The following is a 23,523-nucleotide window of genomic DNA, read 5'->3' as shown; positions in this document are numbered from 1 at the left end:
TCGACCAACTAGCTTCCTGCAATATACAGGGGAACGTACTCTGCTACCAGCTCACTAGCGTGAGTGAGGAAGGAAAATATTTAAATCAATATATCCTCTCCTACTATCCACAACATTCCCACACTCAACTCCTGAGACGGTCTGTAGAGAAGGAGGTCCTCCTTCAGATATTCAGGACCTAAATTAATGGTGTGTTTCACAACTGAAGTAATGCACACTGGACATTTAAAGTGTTTGTGTGGCAGAGAGAGAAGATGATTAATCCCAGGGTCTGAAGTTACTTAAATATGTAACTCAACAAAACAAGTCATTTGTGTTGTTTTCAAGATATATATACATATATATTCTACGAATTGGTTGTTTGAACATCAGGGACCGAACAGCAGGTTTATTTCTTGAAGATGGTCTTGTAAATCCATTTCTGGAAGTTGGAGACTGCCGTGTAGACACCTGGGTATCTCGGGCTGGCACAGCTGTGGCCCCAGGAAACGATCCCAAAAACACGCCCTTCACACACTAAGGGGCCCCCGGAATCGCCCTGGTGGGAGAAAGAAAGGGGGGGTGGAAACACAGTGAAGAGAATTAGCTTTAAAGCTTTGTCAAAGCAGCTGCTAATATCCATCGGTTCTTTATATTAAAAAGCAAACTACATTTTTAAAAAGTAATTTCACAAAGCTCTTTTAAAGTCTCAACCCATCCCCACCTGGTCCCTCTTGGAAGCATAACACTCAAAAGGAAGAGTGGCACATTTTAGGATCCAGTTGCTGGAATGGCCAGACAAGTTTCTTGGTAGTGGCTCCTAAGTATGGGCCATTAAGGTAACAAAGGAAGTGGCTCTGTGCAAGATTCGAACACAAACAGGTGGGCCCCCTCTCTCAACTAGCCGTTAGCTGGTCTGACTTGAGGTGTGCATGAGAGAGCTAGAAGCAGGCAGAAAACAGAGAGGCAGAGACATGCTTGGTTTCTGCTTGAACCCAAGGCTGCAGCTCTGGAAGAAGCAAGACCTTATTGGGGTGTTAATGTTGTGAAAGGTAGAAAGGCAAAAGCCAGTGGTGTGTGTGTGTGTGTGTAAAAAAGGTAAATGCAAAGGATCCCTGGACGGTTAAGTCCAGTCAAAGATGACTATGGGATTACGGCGCTCATCTCGCATTTAGGCCGAGGGAGCCAGCATTTGTCGACAGACAGCTTTCTGAGTCATGTGACCAGCATGACTAAACCGCTTCTGGTGCAACCATGTTTGTTTTCCCGCTGCAGCAGTACCTATTTATCTATTTGCACTGGTGTGCTTTCAAACTGCTAGGTTGGCAGGAGCTGGGGCAGAGCAACAGGAGCTCACCCTGTCGCGGGGATTCAAACCACCAACCTTCTGATCGGCAAGCCCAAGAGGCTCAGTGGTTTAGACCACAGCACCACCCATGTTCTTTACTTTTACCTTTCTGTGTGTACTAGAAGCTAAAAGCAGGCTGCAGGTTGGGTAGTTGAGTGACAAAGGCATGCCTGATTTCTGCTGGAATCAAAGCCTGTGGCTATGGGAAGACCCTCTTGGATTTGGGGTGCTAATGCTGTGAGCTCCTCCATTGTAGGTTCGGGTTGTATATATTTGGGGTGGCATGCAACAATATGTGTCTAGGTGCATGACTGAGCATGGAAGCCTGTAGTCATCACCTCCAAAATTTAATTGCTGGGAAAGAGGGAGGGGATGAACCCCAAAGAACAGCAACATCATCAGCTCTCTAGAAGAACATTTCAAGAAGGGATCCCCCAACCTGTCAAAGACGAGAGCAGCAATTTATGGGCAACCAGGAAAACTGGGACTGGTAAAGCAGGAAGCACTGGATTATCTGCCCTTGGAATTAAGCCCTTCTCAAATAAAGATGAATCACAGCTGAAGAAGAAATGCAGAAGGTGGGCAGCAGAGAAAGGTTTATTTCTGAAAGGCACAGAGTGGGGGTGATTCAATCAACACAGCCACCATTCTGGAAGATAACAGGAAAGTACAGTACAGGGTGGGGAGAACCCTCTTTCAAATCCAAAAACCCAGGGGTGGCATGGAGTCTCCAGCCTATTGGCAGAGAGAGGATGTGGCTAGGGAGAGTCTCAAAGGCCAGATAAAGAGAGCTAGAGGGTCACATTTGGCTCTCAGGCTTGAGAACGTAAGGAAAGCCTGCAACACCTGGCCAGTGGACCAGCTAGTCTAGCCTCCTGTTTCCACCCAGATGCCTGAGGGAAACCCGTAATCAGGATTCGAACACAAGAGCCCTCTCCCCTCCTGTGGTTTCCAGCACCTGCTATTCAGGAAGTGTTACTGCCTCTGACTGAGACCCCAACCCACCTTCCCTGCGCTAAGCTGATCAGTTTTCCAGAGAGGCATTTAGTCTTCTAAACCTCCTCTGCTAAACGGACACAGGCGTTTACCTGGCAGGCATCTTTCCCCCCGGTGTTGAACCCGGCGCAGATCATGTTCCTGGTGATGTACCCAGCGTACGAAGAGGAGCTGTTGCACTTCCACGTGGAGATGATGGGGAGGTGGACGCTGCGCAGAGTGTCCGACGTCCTGCCCCCGATGGGAGTGGTGTAACCCCAACCAGAGACTTGGCAGAAACGTCCGTCCCGGACCGTGGCTCCTTGCTGGGGAAGGGGCACGATGGAGACAAAGGGGCTGTAGGCCACCGGCCGGTTCAGCTGTTTCGAGACATTAAGGGGTGGGGGTTGGGGCAGGTCACTTATCCATCAATTCAATCTCACCTGGATCCAGACCCTCCAGTTTGGGCACCCGGTGGTGCCAATGGTTGGCATGCTCAGGTGTATGCAAAGAACCCACACCTGAGCAGCAGCTCCATTGACCTCTTTCATCATTGCAACCTTCTCACACAGTTGCCATTTGTTCAAGCCCAGACACTGGTGCAGCATCAGACAAAGGAGGATTGGCAGGTGCCACTGCCTGCTTGCTCATTGACTTGTTTAAATTTTTTATTTTTAAATGATATATATTGAGTTTCCATTTTATAACATATAAATACCATCTTTGTTTTTCACATAAACTCAAGCTCATTTGAGCTCATTGATGCCCGCCCTTCCCACCTCATGGTTACTTTATTTATTTGCTATATCATCACATTTCTAATTTTCCCCTTTTTTACCTTACTTTATTCCCATTGTCCTATTTAATTTATCTGTAAAAAGGTAAAAAAAAATCTGTAAAAATTTTCAGCATTATAAGCCTTTTCAAATCATTCCTGCCAATGTTGTTAACTGTTTACAATTGTCCTTCAAATATTGTATAAATTTTCCCCAATATTTTTGGAAAGCTTGATCTCGCTGGTTTTGGATTTTCCCGGTCAGCTTCGCCATATTCCATCATCTTCGTCTGCCACTCTTCAATTGTTGGTAACTCCTGTTGTTTCCATTTTTGGGCTATTGAAATTCTTGTTGCAGTAGTTGCACACATAAATAATGTTTTATTTCTTTTAGGAATTTCTTCCCCTACTATACCCAGTAAAAACACTTCTGGGGTTTTTTTAAGTGTGTGTGTGTGTGTGTGTGTGTGTGTGTGTGTGTGTGTGTCTGTGTGTGTGTGTGTGTGTGTGTGTGTGTGTATTATTATATATCAAATCTCAGAAGGTTTTCATGTCCACCACATATGGTAAAAATTCCCTTCTTTTTCTTTACATTTCCAACATTCCTTGTTTTTCATTTTATACATTTAGCAAATTTAGTTGGCGTTAACTACCGCCTATACATCATTTTCATAATATTTTCTTTCAATGCACCGCAGGCTGTAAATTTAACGCTTGCTCATTGACTCTTTGCCCAGCACTGATGTGTTGAATTGTTTTTTCAAATAGAAGTTATACTGTTACATACAGCCTGTTACGTCGCGTGTGTCGTTGCCAGCAAGCAAGCTGGCAAAAACAATATGGAGGCAGAAGAAGAGGAACAGCTGTGATAACAAGGGTATTATAGATTTAGGAGGGGATCCCCCCAAAAAACTGTAGAAATGAATAAATGCTAGGATTTTGATTCATTGGCATATTGACGCAGGCCTGGCCAGGACGCCTTCTGGGCTTGACGAGGCATCTGACCCTCGCCTGAGCCTTCTCCAGCTGTGGAATCACACATCGCCTCCCTAATCTAGCGAGCCCCACCTGGGCTGTGGGTCCTGTCCTTCCTTCAGAACTAACAGCTGTAAGTTCTGGGATCCTGGGGTCAGGGGTGGTACGTCCCATTTTGGCACTTGAGGCAAAACAGGAAGTGCCACCCTGCCTGCTCTGCCACACCACCACTCGCCACCTCTGTGCCACCTGCCAGTGGCACTGCAGATGTACCACTTCTTGTGGAGAAGCACTGTTGACATTGGCAGGCCCAGACGGGGGGGGGGGCATATGGGCCACTTGGCCCAGGCCTCTGATTCCAAAGGGGGCCTCGGTCAGCATATTCACAATCGCAGGGGATGCACTGGGGCAAATGCAGAGGTGCAAAAGCGGCGGTGGTGGTGGTGGGCGGATTCCCTGGGGCCATGGCTGGCAGTGAAAGGAAAGCATTTTAAAATGTAAATACTTAAAACAATCCTTTTCCCTATGTATTTTTTTAAAAGCACTATTGTATATCTATATTTTCCATTTTGTCTTTATATGCAGATACGGTTCAAGCCTTGAAATAAAATTATTTGTCAGCATAACTTTTGTGAAAATTATTTATATACTTACTTATTTATAAGACTTCAGTTATCCCCAGGGTAAAAAAAGGGGGGGGCAACATTATCTACCTGGCCCGGGCCTCTGCCTGGCTCTGCAAGGCCCTGGGCATTGATGCTGATTCCCTGAAAGAGCTTGCAAGATCTCACCTGAATCTCATGAGATCTTTTGCTCTCCTTGACATTGTTCTCGTTGCAAGACTTTGATGAGATCTCGCAAGACCTTACAGGAAACCAGCACCTATACTGGCACCGCTTCTCTGGCAGAGATGGGGCCGTGGCAGGAGGCATCCATGAGGCTTCACACTACTTTGTGGGTGGGCCGGCCTTGCCTGAGGTCATTATAGGCATACACACTGGTATCTGTTTACCTGTAAGCACAAACCTTTTTTAAAAAAAACCAACAAGTTTCTCAATCTACCAGATTTGCGCAAAACAGCAGCCATATGTTGTTTGTGTGTGTGTGTGTTGCTCCAAGCCAGGAAAGCAGAGATACATGGGGATTTGTTTACATGTGCACATGCACCTTTTGTGATCTACCATGCTTGCACAAAACTAAAAATAAGCAATGCCCAAACTAGGTAAGGATTTGGAGCTGTTCACATGAAAGGCTGCCCGACACTTCATTTCCTCCACCTTCCCTCCCCAGCTCAACAGCTTTGATTTCCTAAAAAAAAAGCTGAACAACTTTGCCTGCCCTTCCCAAAAATTCTGGCTATGCCCATGGCTGGTGTTTCTCCATTTTCTTTGTTTTTCAGTCCCCCACATAATTGCAATTTTAAAAAGTCACCATTTTCAAAGATCTGGCCAGCAGGCTGTGGATCCTGGCGTACCTGGGCATGCCGTCCACAACTCCAGCTGAAACTTTCCCTTTCTTTCAATCCTGACCCCGTTCTGTCACCTAGGAAAACTTTGTTACCTTGATAAGCATGATGTCTGCATTTTTGGAAGTGGCGCTGTATTCTGGATGGACCACCATGCGGGCAGGTCGGAAGATCTGTTCCGTGCCTTCAAATGTGGAAAGCGAATATTCCCCGGCTACGATCAGCATCTGGTGGATTCTGAAAGAGGAGCAAGAAAACGGGATGAGGGTGGATTTATCGCAAACATGTCAGATTTGGGTTAGGCAGGGGTCTGTTATGCAGGATTGTCAGATCTTGATATGTCTTTGGGCTTACCACAGATAGGTAGTATAGTAACCTCTCCAGAACCATATAAGACAGTAGTTACCGTATTTTTCGCTCTATGAGACGTACTTTTCCCCTCCTAAAAAGTAAGGGGAAATGTGTGTGCGTCTTATGGAGCGAATGCAGGCTGCAAGGCTATCCCAGAAGCAAGAACAGTGAGAGGGAGTGCTGTGCAGCGCTCCCTCTCGCTGTTCTGGCTTCTGGGATAGCCCCGCGAAGCCTCCACAGGGCATGGGGAGCCTTCATCTCGCTGCCCTGCAGAGGCTTCGTGCGGCTATCCCTGGCTTTTGCGGGAGGTGGAGGGAAAGCCAGGAGGGCAAGAGGGATTGGTGCGCACCGATCCCGCTTGCTCTCCTGGCTTCAGGGATAGCCCCGCAAAGTCTCCTGAGCGAAGAGGGAGGAGCGCTCCCTCTTCGCTCAGGAGACTTTGCGTTGCTTTCTTATTTCTTGTTTTCCTCCCCTAAAAACTAGGTGCGTCTTATTGTCCGGTGCGTCTAATAGAGCAAAAAATACGGTAATTTGTAGGAAGAACTTTGCTGTAAAACTGGCAACGGGGGGGGGGGGGGATCTGACTAAAAGCTGTCCACTGCCCCTTTTCTCAGGTTTCTTCCTCTATCCACCTGCTCCTTCATGCTCCTTTCCCATTAAATTACTACTCTACAAAACGTTCCTTCAGCCACTGATACAGAAAAAATTTGGGTGGTTGGCTTTTGCTGCCCAGCTCCCCAAGGGACTAAGTCCCCTAAATCCATGATCAGTCAGAGATGAATGGATGGAGGCAGGATGCAATGAAAGCAAGGCAGATCTTTATACTACTACTACTAATAATAATAATAATTTATTACTTATACCCTGCCCATCTGGCTGGGCTTCCCCAGCCACTCTGGGCGGCTTCCAACAAAATATTAAAATACAGCAATTCATCAAACATTAAAAGCTTCCCTAAACAGGGCTGCCTTCAGATGTCTTCTAAAAGTCTGGTAGTTGTTGTTCTCTTTGACATCTGGTGGGAGGGTGTTCCACAGGGCAGGTGCCACTACCGAGAAGGCCCTCTGCCAGGTTCCCTGGACCTCAGTGTCTGGGTAGAACAATGGGGGTGGAGACGTTCCTTCAGATATACTGGGCCGAGGCCATTTAGGGCTTTAAAGGTCAGCACCAACACTTGGAATTGTGCTCAGAAACATACTGGGAGCCAATGTAGGTCTTTCAATACCAGTGTTATGTGGTCTCGGCGGCCGCTCCCAATCACCACTCTAGCTGCCGCATTCTGGATTAGTTGTAGTTTCCATGTCACCTTCAAAGGTATCCCCAAATAGAGCGCATTGCTGTAGTCCAAGTGAGAGATAACCAGAGCATGCACCACTCTGGTGAGACAGTCTGCAGGCAGATAGGGTCTCAGCCTGCGTACCAGATGCAGCTGGTAAACAGCTGCCCTGGACACAGAATTGACCTGCGCCTCCCTGGGCAGCTGCGAGTCCAAAATTACTCTCAGGCTGCGCACCTGGCCCTTCAGGGGCACAGTTACCCCATTCAGGACCAGGGAGTCCTCCACACCCGCCCGCCTCCTGTCCCCCCAAAACAGTACTTCTGTCTTGTCAGGATTCAACCTCAATCTGTTAGCTGCCATCCATCCTCCAACCGCCTCCAGACACTCACACAGGACCTTCACCGCCTTCACTTTATTTTTCTGTTGCAACAGAGTTCCCTCCCCTCCTAGCAAGGAGGCAAGAGGGACTCAAAACCAAGAAGAAACTTCTCTTTCTGCTTTGGATTTTGAACCTTTGACGTGCTTTTGAGTTTATGCAACGTTTCCAAATCAGTGCTGCCTATTACTGACCGGCTCCCACCAACCTATTTTGATGCAGGATGTCCGATGGATGGACCTGGAGAGCGTTCAGATGTTCTGCTGTGTGCCTTGGCTCCTTACCCTGTTTTGCAGTGGGCGGCGGTCAGGACCCAGTTCCGACTGATGAGGGCTCCACCACAGAAATGGTAGCCTGTATTCCTTTTCAGAGAGACCAGGTACTTGGAAGAGTGGGGTGAAACTATGTAGCCCCCAATGATGCGTTGGGAGTCGCTCGCGCCATCTGCAGAGCGGAGGGGAAGAACTGTCATACAATAATCAGAATCTCTGAGGGGGCAAAAATCTATACACGGGACCCAGCTCCAACTGAAGGCTCCTCCAAATGTATTTTTAATTGTACATTTATTACAGTTTGTGGACCTTTATGTGTGATCCTTTCAACACAGCTTGGGCCTCGCAAAAGCAGATGTAGGGTTGTTGCGCCCAACGCCAGTCCTACTCAGAGTAGACCAGTGCTTTTTTTCTTTGGGGGGGGTAACGCAGGGATACGCATATGCCTTAACATTTGTGAATCTTTGTACTTTTAGCCATTTACTGCATTTATTTTCCCCGATTTGAACTATAAAATGGGGGTTTTCTTGAGTCAAAATGAAAGTACCCCTAAACATATATTTTTTTAATAGAAAAAAAGCACTGAAATAGACCCAGTCTGATTGGTCCTAGAACAATGCAGGAGTATGATTGGTCCGCAGGAGCCACCCAATCCAGCTCCAGGTGGAAGTGAATCCACAACCTGATTGGCCTACAGGAGAATCCCGGAATTAGCCAATCAAGTGCAGCCCATTGTGTAAATAATGTATATAAAGCAGATACTTTGAGGGGACTTTCATTCCTCCTCACCACTATGAGCTGAATAAAGAGCATGAAATCCACTCTCGACTCCGAGTATATTATCACACCTCTTGCCTGCAGAGCTGGCAGCCCCTCACCCCTTTTCGAACACCCTCCCTTGTGGAGTGTTCCCTCAGCCTCCTCTCTTCTCCCCTCTCCTTGGGAGTCCTCTGGGCAGTCGCAGCTGCTGCCCTGGTCTCTGAGCTCCCCCCCCCCTCTTCCCCAAAGAGAGGTGCCTCTTCACACTGCCCCATAGGATCCTGGGAAGCAACCCCTGGCCAGCCCCAGAGGCACCATTCACCTGGGGAGCTTGCAGCCAGGGCTCCTGCAATAAACAGCAGCACAAGCCTTTGGGAGGCTGAGATGCAAGAGGGCATCGGAGGAGCGAGGGAAGGAAAGAGGGACAGAAGCCAGTACAGTGGTACCTCGGGTTAAGTAGTTAATTCGTTCCGGAGGTCCGTTCTTAACCTGAAGCACCACTTTAGCTAATGGGGCCTCCTGCTGCTGCTGTTCCGCCGCAGCACAATTTCTGTTCTCATCCTGAAGCAAAGTTCTTAACCTGAGGTAATATTTCTGGGTTAGCGGAGTCTGTAACCTGAAGCGTATGTAACCCGAGGTACCACTGTATTGTCCGCGGCACCTCTGACCATCATTCAAGGGACCCCAGGGTGCCACGGCACACTGGTTGAAGACCACTGCCATAAGCAACCACACTTGGAGAATTACGGTACTATATAGGACAGGAAGCTATTAATAGATAGCCTTAGAGACGCCTCCTCTGACCATCACTGATTACCACACCAGCCGTTGCCTCATTCATTCGCTCAGTTTTCAGAGAGAATACAAGGCAGCATTGCTGGCGAATCCATTTTATTCCAGTGTTTTCTGTGTTGTTCTCCAGTCTTTCCTCAGACTTGATTCGTGATGATTCACTGCACTGCACCCCACCATTAAAATACAATTTCAGCAGCAGACTGTTCAGTGTGAATGTGCTGGTGAGGTTTCTCCCTCCTACTGGCCCTTTAATTAGTCATTTCCTGTTCTCGGTATGTGCCTGCTTTAAAAAGAAAAGAAAATACTGAAAGGCTACCAGTTCCCAATCTCTCTTTTCCACGAATGCCTTGCCATTTAAAGATAATGTTCTTTCTTTTAAAAATCAATTGGCTTTCTGCAGGCAATAGAAGATCTGATTGTTCCAGCAAGTTTCTACTGCTGTGAACATTTTATTACTAAACTCTTACTGCCAAGTTTACTGCTGCTTACTTTATGCTCAATTTTATTGGGCTAAAAATTTAAAAGGTTTTATTTTGTTTTCTTCTCTTTTTTTAAAAAAATCTTCTGCTATTCTAACTGTTTTGCTCTTCCTACTCTTTTTTAAAAGGGGGGTGGGAACCACTTCCCTAATCTGGTTCTGGAGTCAAATATAACCCCAGTTAAAAAGACATAACAAAATTATGCTTGATAATGGTACCAATATATTGGGTAAAAATGAAACTGAATTAAGGATGGCTGTTTTGAAAACTGGAATTCAACCATAACAGTATGTTCTGCATCCTGGAAGGGGAAACTTTGCTAGTTTCCTCTCATTATTCAGAGGGGGAAATGATGAGACTCACTCCGACAGGAGGCAGCGATGGGCACTCAACGGATGGCTTTGAAAGATGATTTGACAAAGTCATGGAAGAGAAGGCTATCCATGACTACACTGTGCCTCCAGGGTCAGAGGCAGTAATGCCATCAGATACCAGTTGCTGGAAACTCCAGGAGGGGAGAGTACAGCATTCCTCAAGCTCTGCTCACACGCTCCCCCCAGGCATCTGGTTGGCCACTGTGAAGTCTAGATGGGCCACTGGCCTGAACCAGCATGCCCTTCTTGAGTTCAGAGGAAACCTCCCTCCCATAGAATTTACTTCTGCTTAGACAACACTCAGGGACGCGGGTGGCGCTGTGGGTTAAACCACAGAGCCTAGGATTTGCTGATCAGAAGGTCGGTGGTTTGAATCCCTGCAATGGGGTGAGCTCCCATTGCTCAGTCCCTACTCCTGCCAACCTAGCAGTTTGAAAGCACATCAAAGTGCAAGTAGATAAATAGGTACCGCTCTGGCAGGAAGGTAAACGGCATTTCTGTGTGCTGCTCTGGATCACCAGAAGCGGCTTAGTCATGCTGGCCACATGACCCGGAAGCTGTACGCCGGCTCCCTTGGCCAATAAAGCGAGATGAGCGCCGCAACCCCAGAGTCGGTCATGACTGGACCTAATGTCAGGGGTCCCTTTACCTTTACCTAGACAACACTCAGAATCTTGACTGTTATGTACTAAGCTTGGATCCTAGAACAATAGGCAAGTAGGATCCTAGAATGCAACAACTGATTGGCCTGCAGGAAAACACCAATCAGGCTCCAGGAGGGAAGCAGAATCAGCCAATCAGACGGGACTCATTGTGTAAATAATGTATATAAAAGCCTGAGGTTTGGGGTGCAATTCAATCACTGTTTTACAAGCTGCAATAAAGAGCATAAAATCACTACAGGACTCTGAGTATATTTCATTGACCAAAGAGATAGACGTTACCAGATAAAGTAAAACGATCTCAAAGGTCATGTGCAGGGGTCAGCAAACTTTTTCAGCAGGGGGCCAGTCCACTGTCCCTCAGACCTTGTGGGGGCCGGACTATATTTTGGGGGAAAAATATGAATGAATTCCTATACCCCACAAATAAACCAGAGATACATTTAAAATAAAAGCACACATTCTATTCATGTAAAAAAATCAGGCAGGCCCCACAAATAACCCAGAGATGCATTTTAAATAAAAGGACACATTCTACTCATGTAAAAACATGCTGATTCCCAGACCGTCCGCAGGTCGGATTTAGAAGGCAATTGGGCCGGATCCAGCCCCTGGGCCTTGGTTTGCCTACCCATGGTCACGTGGAACCACAGTTTTAATTTTCCTTACAGCTGATTGCAAAAAGGTGACACCTGAGCAGCGCAGTCCTCCTGTGGAGGCAACCAGTGACAGCTCTTTTAAATTCACATTTAAGAGTTGCCTTTTTGAAATATGAGTGTACCGTTTTTCAAAAGAAAAACGACTGGAAATTGGAAGAGGAGACTTGTCAGGAAGCAAGAACATCCAAATTTATGTTCTCTGGAGTGGAGATAATTGCTCTGTTATGCAGTGTCACTTTAGTTCGGGGGGGAGGGTTAAAGTGCTTTTAAAAAAATAACAGGTAATGTGACTTCTTAATCTGCATGTTCTTACACATGCTTAGAATCACAGAACTGTAGAGTTGGAAGGGACCACAAGGATCATGTAGTCCAGCCCCCTGCAATGCAGGAATCTCAACTAGATCATACATGACAGATGGCCATCCAACCTCTGCTTAAAAGCCTCCAAGGAAGGAGATTCCACAACCTCCCAAAGGAGACCATTCCACTGTCAAACAGCTCTTACTGTCAGAAAGTTCTTCCTGATGTTTAGCCGGGAGCTCCTTTCTTGCAGCTTGAATCCGTTGATTTTGATCCTACCCTCCAGAGCAGGAGAAAACAAGCTTGCGCCATCTTCCACGTGGCAGCCCTTTAGATATTTGAAGATGGCTATTGTGGCGCTGTGGGTTAAACCACAGAGCCTAGGACTTGCCGATCAGAAGGTCGGCGGTTCGAATCCCCACGACGGGGTAAGCTCCCGTTGCTCGGTCCCAGCTCCTGCCAACCTAGCAGTTCGAAAGCACGTCAAAGTGCAAGTAGATAAACAGGTACTGCTCCGGCGCGAAGGTAAACGACGTTTCCGTGCACTGCTCTGGTTTGCCAGAAGCGGCTTAGTCATGCTGACCACGTGACCCGGAAGCTGTACGCCAGCTCCCTCGGCCAATAAAGCAAGATGAGCCCCGCAACCCCAGAGTCGGTCACGACTGGACCTAATGGTCAGGGGTCCCCTTTACCTTTATTATATCTCCTCCCAGTCTCCTCTTCTCCAGGCAAAACACCCCCAACTCCCTCCAACATTCCTCATCAGGCTTGGTTTCCAGACCCTTGATCATCTTGGTCGCCCTCCTCTGCACATGTTCCAGCTTGTCAATATCCTTCTTAAACTGTGGTGCCCAGAAGTGGACACAGTACTCCAGGTGTGGTCTGACCAAGGCAGAATAGAGCGGGGCTGAAATATACTCAGAGTCGCAAAGTGATTTCATGCTCTTTATTCAGCTCATAGTGGTGAGGAGGAATGAATGAATGTCCCCTCAAAGTATCTGCTTTATATACAGTATTTACACAATGGGCTGCACATGATTGGCTCATTCTGGAATTCTACTGTAAGCCAATCAGGTTGTGGATTCACTTATATCTGGAGCATGATTGGGTGGTTCCTGCCAACCAATCATACTGCTGCATTGTTCTAGGACCAATCAGACTGCTGCATTCTGAATCCTATTGTTCTAGGACCAATCAGACTGCTGCCTTTTGGATCCTATTGTTCTAGGACCAATCAGACTGCTGCAGTTTGGATCCTATTCAACTCAGTACATAACAGGGGCTATGGCTTCCCTTGATCTGGACACTAGACCTCTGTGGATACAGCCTAGAATTGCATTAGCTTTTTTCTTTTCTTTTGCTGGCGGTGAATCCCATTGAACACAGTGGGGCTTTGTTCAGGGAAAGCATGCTCACCATTGCAGTGCCTATAAATGACGTTGATTTGCCAGAGGTTATTTGTTTAATTTACAGAAGCTGCAAAATCCCAATTTCCTTGGCAGAGAATCTGCATCGCCTTGGTGCGAAATGCCCTACAGCTTTGCAGCACAGCAGATGCTTTGCTTGCAAAAAGTCTCCTTCATCCTTTTTTTTTAAAAAAAAATATTTAAAGGATCAGCTAGCTAGCAGGTTGATTGACAGCCCCTCCGCTTGGTTCCTCAAAGGCCTGCTGCCAGTCAGAGCAGCCAGTACTTAGGCTACATGGTGTCTACATTGGTATATACAGTGAGGGCTGGTGCCCATTGGGACTGGTAGGGTTGTTGCAGGAATTTATGTATAGGTTGGGGGGGTTGCCCCTCCAGCAGATATCATGCACATGCAGTCCACTACCAAAACCAGCACAATCGCTTTTGTGACTTTTGTGATTTGTCCCCACAAAACACTTCATCACAGTTTCTTCCTATCTATTCAAAGGGCCTTTGCTGCACAATACCAAATGTAAGAATTCACTTATAAATGTATCTATGTACTGGCTCACAGGGGAAACATCAGAAATTCATATAGACATGTGAGCTCAGCTACTCAGCAGCCCCTCTGCCTGAGTGGCATCCTGATACCTGAGTGCCAGAGAGGTAGCCATTCCAGAAATAGCAAACCCAGATGAAGACAAAAGAGTGTGATTAACTTGGCTGGGAAACAGGGAAATGTAAATATATTTTTTGTTACATTTGATGGGTGTTTGGAGGAGGGCAAGGAGAACCATGGGGCAGGGTCCAGGATGCTCAGATTACTGCCACCAGACCTCCCCTTTCATGATGTAACCATGATGTATTAGTGATGTAGTGGGGGGGTGTAACATGGGGATTAGCAGCTAATAAAAGTTTGTGTGCTCTTTTGTTCGGGGCTTCCATCTTGTTCCACCTTGTGGCAGGTGGGAGTCCTGTCGCAACAGTATTCCATAAAGACCAAGCCTACTGGCTGCTGTTTTGCTCTGGTATTCCTGGCTGGTGTCCTTGTTTTTTTTTTTTTGTCCAAGGGAGCCCTCAGATTTCTCCGTTAACAGGGTGGAAGGCAGGAAAGCCAAACAGTAGGTGGAATCAGAGCCAATGACAGGTGGAGGCACGTCAGTATATTTTTGTCCACATCCTTCTCCTCCCTGAGGAGTTTTACATTAAAACTAAGGAGGAAGAAGCTGAAAGCCAGGGACAAACCCCTGGGCAAGGGCAGAGTGGGGTGGCTGAGAGCAGACAGGAGTTGGTGGGGCAGTGCCACATCTGCCCTAATAGATCAACCTGTACTGGGTGTCAGGCCAAATCAATAGAACTCAGAAGCCAGCTACTAGCTTGAGCTGATGGCCAACCCTCCTCCTTCTGCAACTGGTGGTTGCATCCAATCCCACTTGCTTTAAGACATTAGCAGTAGAGAGTTTAGTTCTCTCTGCTCTCCGCTCCCTTCTCTGGCAAGGAGCGTCAGAGCGGAGGTGGATATCCCTCTAAGGACAGCCTCCAATGGATCAGCTACTCAGCTCTCCTCGTCTCCCCGACAATAGAGAAACGAAAGCTATATATTATTCATGTAGGTTTTCTCGAAGGGGAAGTCGAGGAATGAGCAGCAGAAGCCCTGATTGTTTTTCACGTTTTTTTTTAAATTATTTGCATCCTGAGGAAAGGGACAGCAAGCCATAGAACAGCAGTGGGAGACTGTTTTCAGCTGGAGAGCTGCATTCCCTTCAGGGCAGCTTTCCAGGGGCCACATGCCAGGAGTGGATGGGGCCAGAGGCAAAAGCGAGCGGAGCAATGAATGTGCATTTTCTCTTTGTGCACTAAGCTAGTTTCATCACACACCCCTATGCTGTGGGAATTTACAGTCAAACCCAACAATGCATGTTTGCTCAATAAGGATATGAAGGGGTTAAGACTCACAGAGTTCCTGATTGCTAGAGAAGGCACTGTGTGATGTCACTTCCCTTGAGTTCTCTGATGGGGGGAAAGTCAAAAGCATCTAATCTTATCTACTTCTCCCTGCCATAGAACTCATTCTCTCTTTTCCACTATGCCTCCAAGGCAGATAGATATCTGTCTGGTCTCCGCTTCATCAGAGACTCCATTTTTTAACTCAACTATGTATTTTGTAATCTAGAAGTAGAGTTTGCCGGCGTTCCTTTCATTACTTTTAATGTTGGAATCGAGGGCAAGACTTTTATGTGAGTAAAACACTATTTTTATGCTTAATTTACAGTCTGTTGCACGGTTCTTTTCTTAAGAGTGGGGGAAAGAAAAATCCAGTCTGCTTCCACAACCTGGATAAATAAAAATAAGGTTACACAGACTGCTTCCAAAGTTTCCACTCTAATGCTGCAAGGGATGATGTTTTGAACTGCTAAATAATTGTTTTAAATGCTAAACTGATTACTTTAAACGATCTGCTCACACACAAGTAACAGGGAGGATGAACAGTAAATATATACCTACAAAATCCATCCAACATGTCCTGCATTCAGGCAAGCAAAAAGGTGTACCAGAGACACTGCGGACAGGCTAACACGCTCAAGGAGGGTGTGAACTAAGGTTGTGGAGGGGTGTGACCTGGGAAGATCCCAAGGATCAGATATGAAAGCCAGGAAGGCAGTATCTGGCCTCTGGGTCTACAGGTCATCTCCCTATCTATTCTTTCTTCAACAACATTCTGAAAGCAGAACCTGGAAAGATTTCCGGGCCTATAATCGATGCTGGTCCTCTCATCCCACTACAAAAGCCATATGATGCTGGTGCTCCCATACCTGGCCACACCTGTACATTCTCATCACTGCCAAAGGAGCCTCCGGTTGCCTCATCACTCCTGGAGACATGCTCAGGGTCGCCAGCTTTTGAACTGATCTGTGGAGTCGTCCCTGGAACAAGAGCGCGATGTGCAGCTGTTACTGGCCCCCTGAATTGCTGTCTTGGTTTCTTACAGATTATATGGGTGGGGAAGGAGCGTAAAATTTGCAGATACTCATTTCTAGGTGGATATATCCAGGTTTAGAAAGAATGGCTATAATTTAAAAAGAAGCACAAGGTGTTGCAGTGCTCTCATCCAGGTAACCTGTGTGTCAGCTAGAGATTAGGGGAAGAAATCTAATGCACTTCTCATTTAAAGCTGAATCCATTGAATTCACACTTTCCAAAATAATATGAGAACCAAAACACAGTGATCCATCGAAGGTTGCACATAACTTTTGTTTGTTTGTTTTTTGCAATGCAAGTTCTCCAGTCAAATAATGTTTACCAAAATACATGTTTTACAAAAAATAAAATAACAAAATACCGGCATGCATAAAAATAAATATATTAGTGAAAGCAATGTACAAAAATGCATTTGGTCATGAGAAATTGCTTGCAAAAATGTGTACCTGGGTCAAAACAGCATACAAAATTGTGCTGCTTAGGAGAAATTTACACTAGAAAGCTGAAGAATTTTCATGAGGTGTGTGTGTGTGTGTGTGTGTGTAACTGAATTTAAGATGGAAAAATCTAAGGGTCCAAGAGGACCAAAATGGACTGATCCTTTCTTCCTTATTCCCACAGCAGCTAGCTGCACTGATTGGCTGCATGCTTTCCTCTGGGATTTAGGGAAACAATGTGCAGCTTAACAAACTGCAGCTTCCAGAATTCTTTGGGGGAGGCTATGACTGTTTAAACTAAGTCATAAACCAGTATGTAAATCGAAACACAGCTATCCTTTGAAAGCTTTACGTCTCTGAATTTTGCAATGCAGTTCTCCAACAAAATAATGATTACCAAAAAATTATATATTACAAGAAACTTGCACTAAAAAGCTGATAAATTTTTATTAGGTCTTTTTTTTTTTATAGCTGACGTAGAAATGTGGATGGGACGCGGGTGGCGCTGTGGGTTAAACCACAGAGCTTAGGACTTGCCGATCAGAAGGTTGGCTGTTTGAATCCCTGTGACAGGGTGAGCTCCCGTTGCTTGGTCCCTGCTCCTGCCAACCTAGCAGTTCGAAAGCATGTCAAAGTGCAAGTAGATAAATAGGTACCGCTCCGGCGGGAAGGTAAACAGCGTTTCCGTGCGCTGCACTGATTCGCCAGAAGCAGCTTAGTCATGCTGGCCACATGACCCGGAAGCTGTACCCCGGCTGCCTCGGCCAATAAAGCGAGATGAGCGCCGCAACCCCAGAGTCGGCCACGACTGGACCTAATGGTCAGGGGTCCCTTTACCTTTACCTTTACCTTTACAAAGGTGGATAAGCTGAACTAAGGATGGAAAAATGCGAAGCTAGAAATGGAAAAATAGGTCCATCCTTGCTGATAAATATGTCTGGCTGGAATGTTGGCAAGTTGGCGAAACAATTACCGGTAAATGTCACCTGGGTTTGGCAAATCCCCCATATTGAGGAGACCATTCCAGCACCAGCAGCCCTGGTTCCGAAGCAGATTAGGTGCAGTGCACACTAAGCAAGCAATAATCCCGTTTGTGGCAAGTTACTCACCAATCAATGGGAAGAGGAAAACCAGGAGTTTCATCCCTTGCACTAGCTGCCTGTTCCCACTAAACCGTCCGCTGAAAGGGAGCTGCCCGCAGGACAGGCACTCAGTGAATCAACTTTTCCTCTCATGCCTGGGCATCCCGGTTCTTCTTTCAGTTGCCATGACAACCCCCATCCCCATGAGAACAGTGGGTCATTCACCTAAGAGGTCCTTCAGGGACGCCTGCACCTGGTTGACTGCCCTTCACCTTACGTTCTTCTCAGCTTCCTCTCCCAGCCCCTTCGCGTTGGGATGAGGTGAAGGGCACCCAGATACTGCCTTTTGCCAGCTTGGAGAGTGTTCCTCTTTCTTGGCCAGTTCCCCAGGCCAGCGGCACGGGAGACTCTTCCTAAAAGGAGCTTCCATCTCTCACCGCCTGGCATGCGGCGTTGCGGGTCCTGCCAGGAGAGATCGCTGACAGCGCAGAAGGAAGAGGATCCAGCTTCTCGGTGCAGATACTCTGTGGAAATCCTTGGGGAAAAGATGAACCTTGACCCCGCTTGAGGGGCAGAGCGTCTGTGCCTCGCACACAAGCAGAACCAAGCTCAGCATCTCTGATGAAAAGATATCAGGTGGCGTTCCCTTCCTGGTGTTTAATCCTGGATTAGATGGACCATTCCTTTTGCTCCTTACAAAAGCAGTGCCATGTGCACTGATGAGCCTGCAGTTCAGGGGCAACACACACCATGGTGAACACCAACTTGGATGGCTTTAAAAGAGGATTAGGCAAATCCATGGAGGACAAGTCTGCTGCTAGACACAACGGTTATGTTCTGTCTTCGCTGTTGGGTGCAGTATGGCTCTCAAGGACACTTGCTGGAATATGCAGGTGGCCAGCTGTCCTGAGGTCTTGCTTGTGTGTTTCGCACTGACACCTGGCTTTCTACTGAGAGAACAGGATCTGGAATAGATGGGCCTTTGGCCTGGTCCAGCAGCTTCTCCTTAAGTCCTTAACATGCAGGAGGTCCCAGGTTCAGTCCCTGGCATCTCCAGTTAGAAGCATGAGGTATCAGGTGATGGGAAGGAGTCGTTGCCCAAGAAGATCGTGGGGAGATGCTATCCATCAAAGTAGACCACGATATATAATGAGTTGAAAAAATGTTTAAAATAACCTTTTCTATATAAAAGTCATCCTTTTAGGAATTCTAGGTGCCGAAATCCCAAGGACATTATAGTTTATGCGTACAGTTTATAATAATTTGAGTTATTGTAAGTTACCATGCATCTGCAGGTCATCGTTTCAATAATTAATTTGAAGTTTATGAAGCATTTCTGTATCCTTCTGCTGTGCTGAAGAAGAATTCCACAAAACAGTATACAGTGGTACCTCGGGTTACATACACTTCAGGTTACATACACTTCAGGTTACATACACTTCAGGTTACAGACTCCGCTAACCCAGAAATAGTGCTTCAGGTTAAGAACTTTGCTTCAGGGTGAGAACAGAAATTGTGCTCCAGCGGCGCAGCAGCAGCAGCAGGCCCCATTAGCTAAAGTGGTGCTTCAGGTTAAGAACAGTTTCAGGTTAAGTACGGACCTCCGGAACGAATTAAGTACTTAACCCGAGGTACCACTGTATCCGGTATATCCGGAATCACTGTTCACTACGTCTGTTTGCACATTTTGTGACTTTCAGAGATTTACAAGATTTCTGTTTATTTGGTTTTGAAGAGAGTGCATATTTCATGTGTTTCATACTGGTCAATGTTCTGTATAGATTATATAAAGAGTTTATATTGACATCACATTATTGGACTTGGTCATTGTGTTGCCTTTGGATATTACTGAAATCCCAATGGAGCAGAAAATACTATTTATGTATGTGACCACAGCTGTGTGGATGTTATTGGCCCAGAGATGGAAAGAAGATAAAGTCCCTACCAGAGAAGAAGTGGCAGATCAAGTTGATGGATTATGCCGAAATATCTAAAATGACTAGAAGAATCAGAAATCAGGAAGACCAAAATTTTAATAAGGAATGGGAAAACTTTATAATGTATCTTAAAATTATAAACAGTTGTAACTGTAAAATTGTAAACAGTTAAAATTATTAGTAGGATTGGAATAACACTTGTAGTTTAATGGTGAGTTTTGGACACAATGGAGATGTAAAAGATTTGGATTATTATAAAAGATGCAGGAGGAAATGACTAACAATAGGACCCACAAAGGGGAGGAAGGAAGTCCAGGAGATTCTCTGGAATCTCTGGAATCTCTGGAATCATGTTTCTATGTTGTAGGCTGGATATGTGATTGTAAAAAAATTAATCTGAAAAACCAAATAAATAAATTTAAACAATAGATCATGCCAGACACTAGAAGAAACAAAATATCTGGCCTGGTCTGAGGCAGCTTCCAATGTTTAAATCGCCATGTTATGGTGCCTTCGTCCACGAAAGTGGTTTCCCCCTTCCACCGACTCCCCTCCCCCCCATTACTCCTTCCCAAGCTCATCCAGAATCCAGGTAACCTTGAGGGTTTTTCCTGCCATCTGCAAACATCTTAGTGCCCCCTCATTGCTCCATGAAGTCTGACCTTTGTCACCCTTGAAAAGGAAGGACCAGAAGTTGGAAAAGTGAAACCACCACGACCTCTTCCTGTTGCTGATGTTGTTGTTAGATTTCTTACCCACACTTCACCATGAACCCCTGGGGCATGCTACCACAATATAAAAATACAGTATTCAGACAAGTTCAAACTAATTGCAATTAAGGAATAGGGTAAGTCCTAGGAAACAGGTCAAGGCGTAAAAGGGTGCTCTGTGGGGAGGGAAATCAATAGCTCCTACAAAGAATGTCCTCTCCTAGGCAACCTGCCAGAGAATTGGGGGGGGGGTGGAACTACCAAGAGGGCCCCTCTGCCAATCTTAGCACTCAAGAGGGTCTGTAGGGAGGGAGGCAATCTTTCACCTTGAATTGGGCCCGGAAATGAACTGGCAACCAATGCTTTTAGAACAGGGGTTACAGCGGTACCTCAGGTTACATATGCTTCAGGTTACAGACGCTTCAGGTTATAGACTCCACTAACCCAGAAATAGTGCTTCAGGTTAAGAACTTTGCTTCAGGATGAGAACAGAAATCGTGCTCCGGCGGTGTGGCGGCAGCAGGAGGCCCCATTAGCTAAAGTGGTGCTTCAAGTTAAGAACAGTTTCAGGTTAAGAACGGACCTCCGGAACGAATTAAGTACTTAACCTGAGGTACCACTGTATTTGAGTTGTACATGGATCCTGAGTCAGTAACCTGGCTGCTGCCTCTTGAACCAGCTGAAGTTTCCAAGTCATCTTCCAGGGCAGTCCCATGTAGAGAGTGTTGCAATAATCCTATCTGGAAGTTACCAGAGCATAGAGTGCAATTTACGTGGCAAGAATCACAATCTGGAAGCAAAGCCGACTTGGCACCCTCAGAAAGGATTTGTCTGGAATTTCCCTTACTGCAACACAGCCATTAAACACTCAGAAGCCCCAACATCTCTCTACAAGTCCCTCCGAGCTGCGGATGTTTCCAGTTTCCATTTAATTTAGGAAGACGCTCTTTATGGTCCTAAGTAAAATATTGGTTCTCGGTTGCTCGATCAATAAATCCTCTCCGCAGATAAGCAAACCGAGGCAAAAGCTAACAGGGAAGCGCTCAGTTCTTCATATTCTGCTTGTTTCAGCTCAGTGGAGGAGAAAAAGAGAGGGGGAGAAACAGATCACACAACTGGGCAGCCCTTGCTTATTTGGTGTGTTGATTGGCTGTAAGGAAGATGGGGTCTTTTGGCAACTCCACCTCTTTTTGGGAAGAGGACCCTGAAGATGTGGAGGCAGATCCAGGAGGCTGAGATAGCCGGCGGGCTAGGAGTTTATATGACCGTGAGGATGCCTGAAATTATAATATCAGGTACAGAGGTGGGAACTTTGAGTGTGTGCGTCTATAATACCAGGGCTCATTATCTCTGCCTTCAGAGGTTTTCCTCTCTCACCAGCCCTCCTTGGGTTAGACTGTCCTTGAACAGTGCAAAGGGGGCTGTCTAGAGCTGGAGATCTGCTTTGCTTTGACTGGGAGAGCTGGGTTCCTTGACAGCTCCAAAATCCGTCGCTTGGGAGGGGACCGCTCAGCCACCTGGGCACACCTGCAGCATCTCGCCTTTCCTGTGCTGTGTCAGCTCCTCTGCCATGCCCAGACTGCCACCCGTACACAGGGAGCATCCCGTATCACCGCCACAAGAAGATGCTGCTTGCTGAGTGGTGCTGTGGCAGCGGGCCAACCTGGCTGGATAATGAAGGCAGCTTTTGTTCTCGGCCTCCAAGGCCAGAGGAAGCAGCACTTAATCCACCACAAGGCCTCGGAGAGGCCAAAGCCAACACGGTCCTGTTTTGCCCTCTATGTAATGAAATTAAAAAAAATTTAAGGTCTTATATAATAAATGTTCATAAATGTACCAAGCAAACACGTACAGTACATAACTATATAAGCCACATGTCTGAAGCAGCACAGTAAAACAGCTCTGAAACCATTTTGACTCCCAAACTGACCAAATGTTTTCTCTGCGAGGGGGGGGGGCTCCCCATTGTCTTTTTGTTCACAAATCCTGTCTTAAGGGTATGTCTGTGTATGAATATGGTAAGCCTGTGACTTGGCTCAGAAACTAAGTATTTCTCATTATAAAAGACTGGCCAGGCTCCCCAGGGTATCAAAACAAGTGACCATTAACAGGTCTGCCAGACAGGAGATAAACAACGCACTCAGATTTCTGTTGTAGACCGCCCTTTCTGTGATGTAGGTATGATGTATCTGTGGGCTGGTCTTGAGCTACACCCCTTTCTGTGATGTATGTATGATGTATCTGCGGGGTGGTCTTGGACTCCAGGGCGGGCAATTTAAAAGGTCTATATAAGGGCGGGCATATCTTTGTTCTGGGTCCTCCTCCTTTCCTGCGTGTGAGGGGAGCACCCTGTTGCAACAGTTCAATAAGGATCAGGCTTACGAGCTGCTTTGCTTCTCAATATTCTCTGGTTGGCCTCTTATTTTCTCCGACTGATGGAGAACCTACAAAGGACTCTATAAGGGCTCTTGTGTCCCCCATAAGGGAATAAGGGCAGATTTTCCTCTATTACAGTACAAACCCCTCCTAGGTCAGGCAGCAGGGCAGTGAGGTAATGTTAGACTCTGGGCTTAATGGTCTTACGGGGGGGGTGGTGAGGGGAGGCGAGGGCAGCCATGTCTCCTGCTGTATGGGCTGTCCTCTATTTGGAAGTGTTTGAAAGGCTGCCAGAAGACAGTCTATTTCAGGTCTACCTGGCCTTTACAATACTTACACAGACAACACCCTTTAACCAGGCACTCCCTCTTTCCCTGGCCATGCCTCTCACTGGCCATGTTTCACAACCTCCTTGAGTGTTTTTGCCCGGCTGCGATGTGTCCTTGAACTCTTGATTCTTGGAGGTTTCTAGCAGAGGTTGGATGGCCATCTGCCAGGAATCCGGTTGAGATTCCTGCAGGGAGGTTGACTAGATGGCTATTGGGGTCTCTCCATCTCTACAATTCTATGGATTTTTTTAAAAAAACAACAACACACGAATCATAGCATTTTTTTAGAGGATCATCTAGTCCACCCCCCTGCAATGCAGGAATATGCAGCTGTCTAGGATTGCCATATGTCTGGATTTCCCCAGACATTTTCCGGGACTCCAATGACGGAATTAGTGTCCAGGCGAGATCTTGGAAAATTGACAAAATTTCCCAAAAAAACTG

General features: G+C 46.5%; 1 protein-coding gene across 1 annotated transcript; it reads right to left on the bottom strand.

Moving 5' to 3' along the window:
- Positions 1-388: 388 nt before the first annotated feature.
- LOC310768124 (trypsin-3-like) lies at positions 389-21,946 on the bottom strand (the record flags this gene model as incomplete). Its single annotated transcript, XM_083625831.1, has 6 exons — positions 389-538; positions 2,416-2,682; positions 5,613-5,754; positions 7,808-7,967; positions 16,043-16,153; positions 21,892-21,946. 6 exons carry the CDS (start codon positions 21,944-21,946, stop codon positions 389-391), a joined length of 885 nt encoding a protein of 294 aa, XP_083481957.1.
- Positions 21,947-23,523: the final 1,577 nt, after the last annotated feature.

Source organism: Podarcis filfolensis (assembly GCF_964270895.1).
Source record: "Podarcis filfolensis genome assembly, chromosome: 8".
Taxonomy (NCBI): Eukaryota; Metazoa; Chordata; class Lepidosauria; order Squamata; family Lacertidae; genus Podarcis; species Podarcis filfolensis.
Note: the sequence above shows the minus strand (reverse complement) of the source record. Positions and strands in the feature narration are given on the sequence as shown.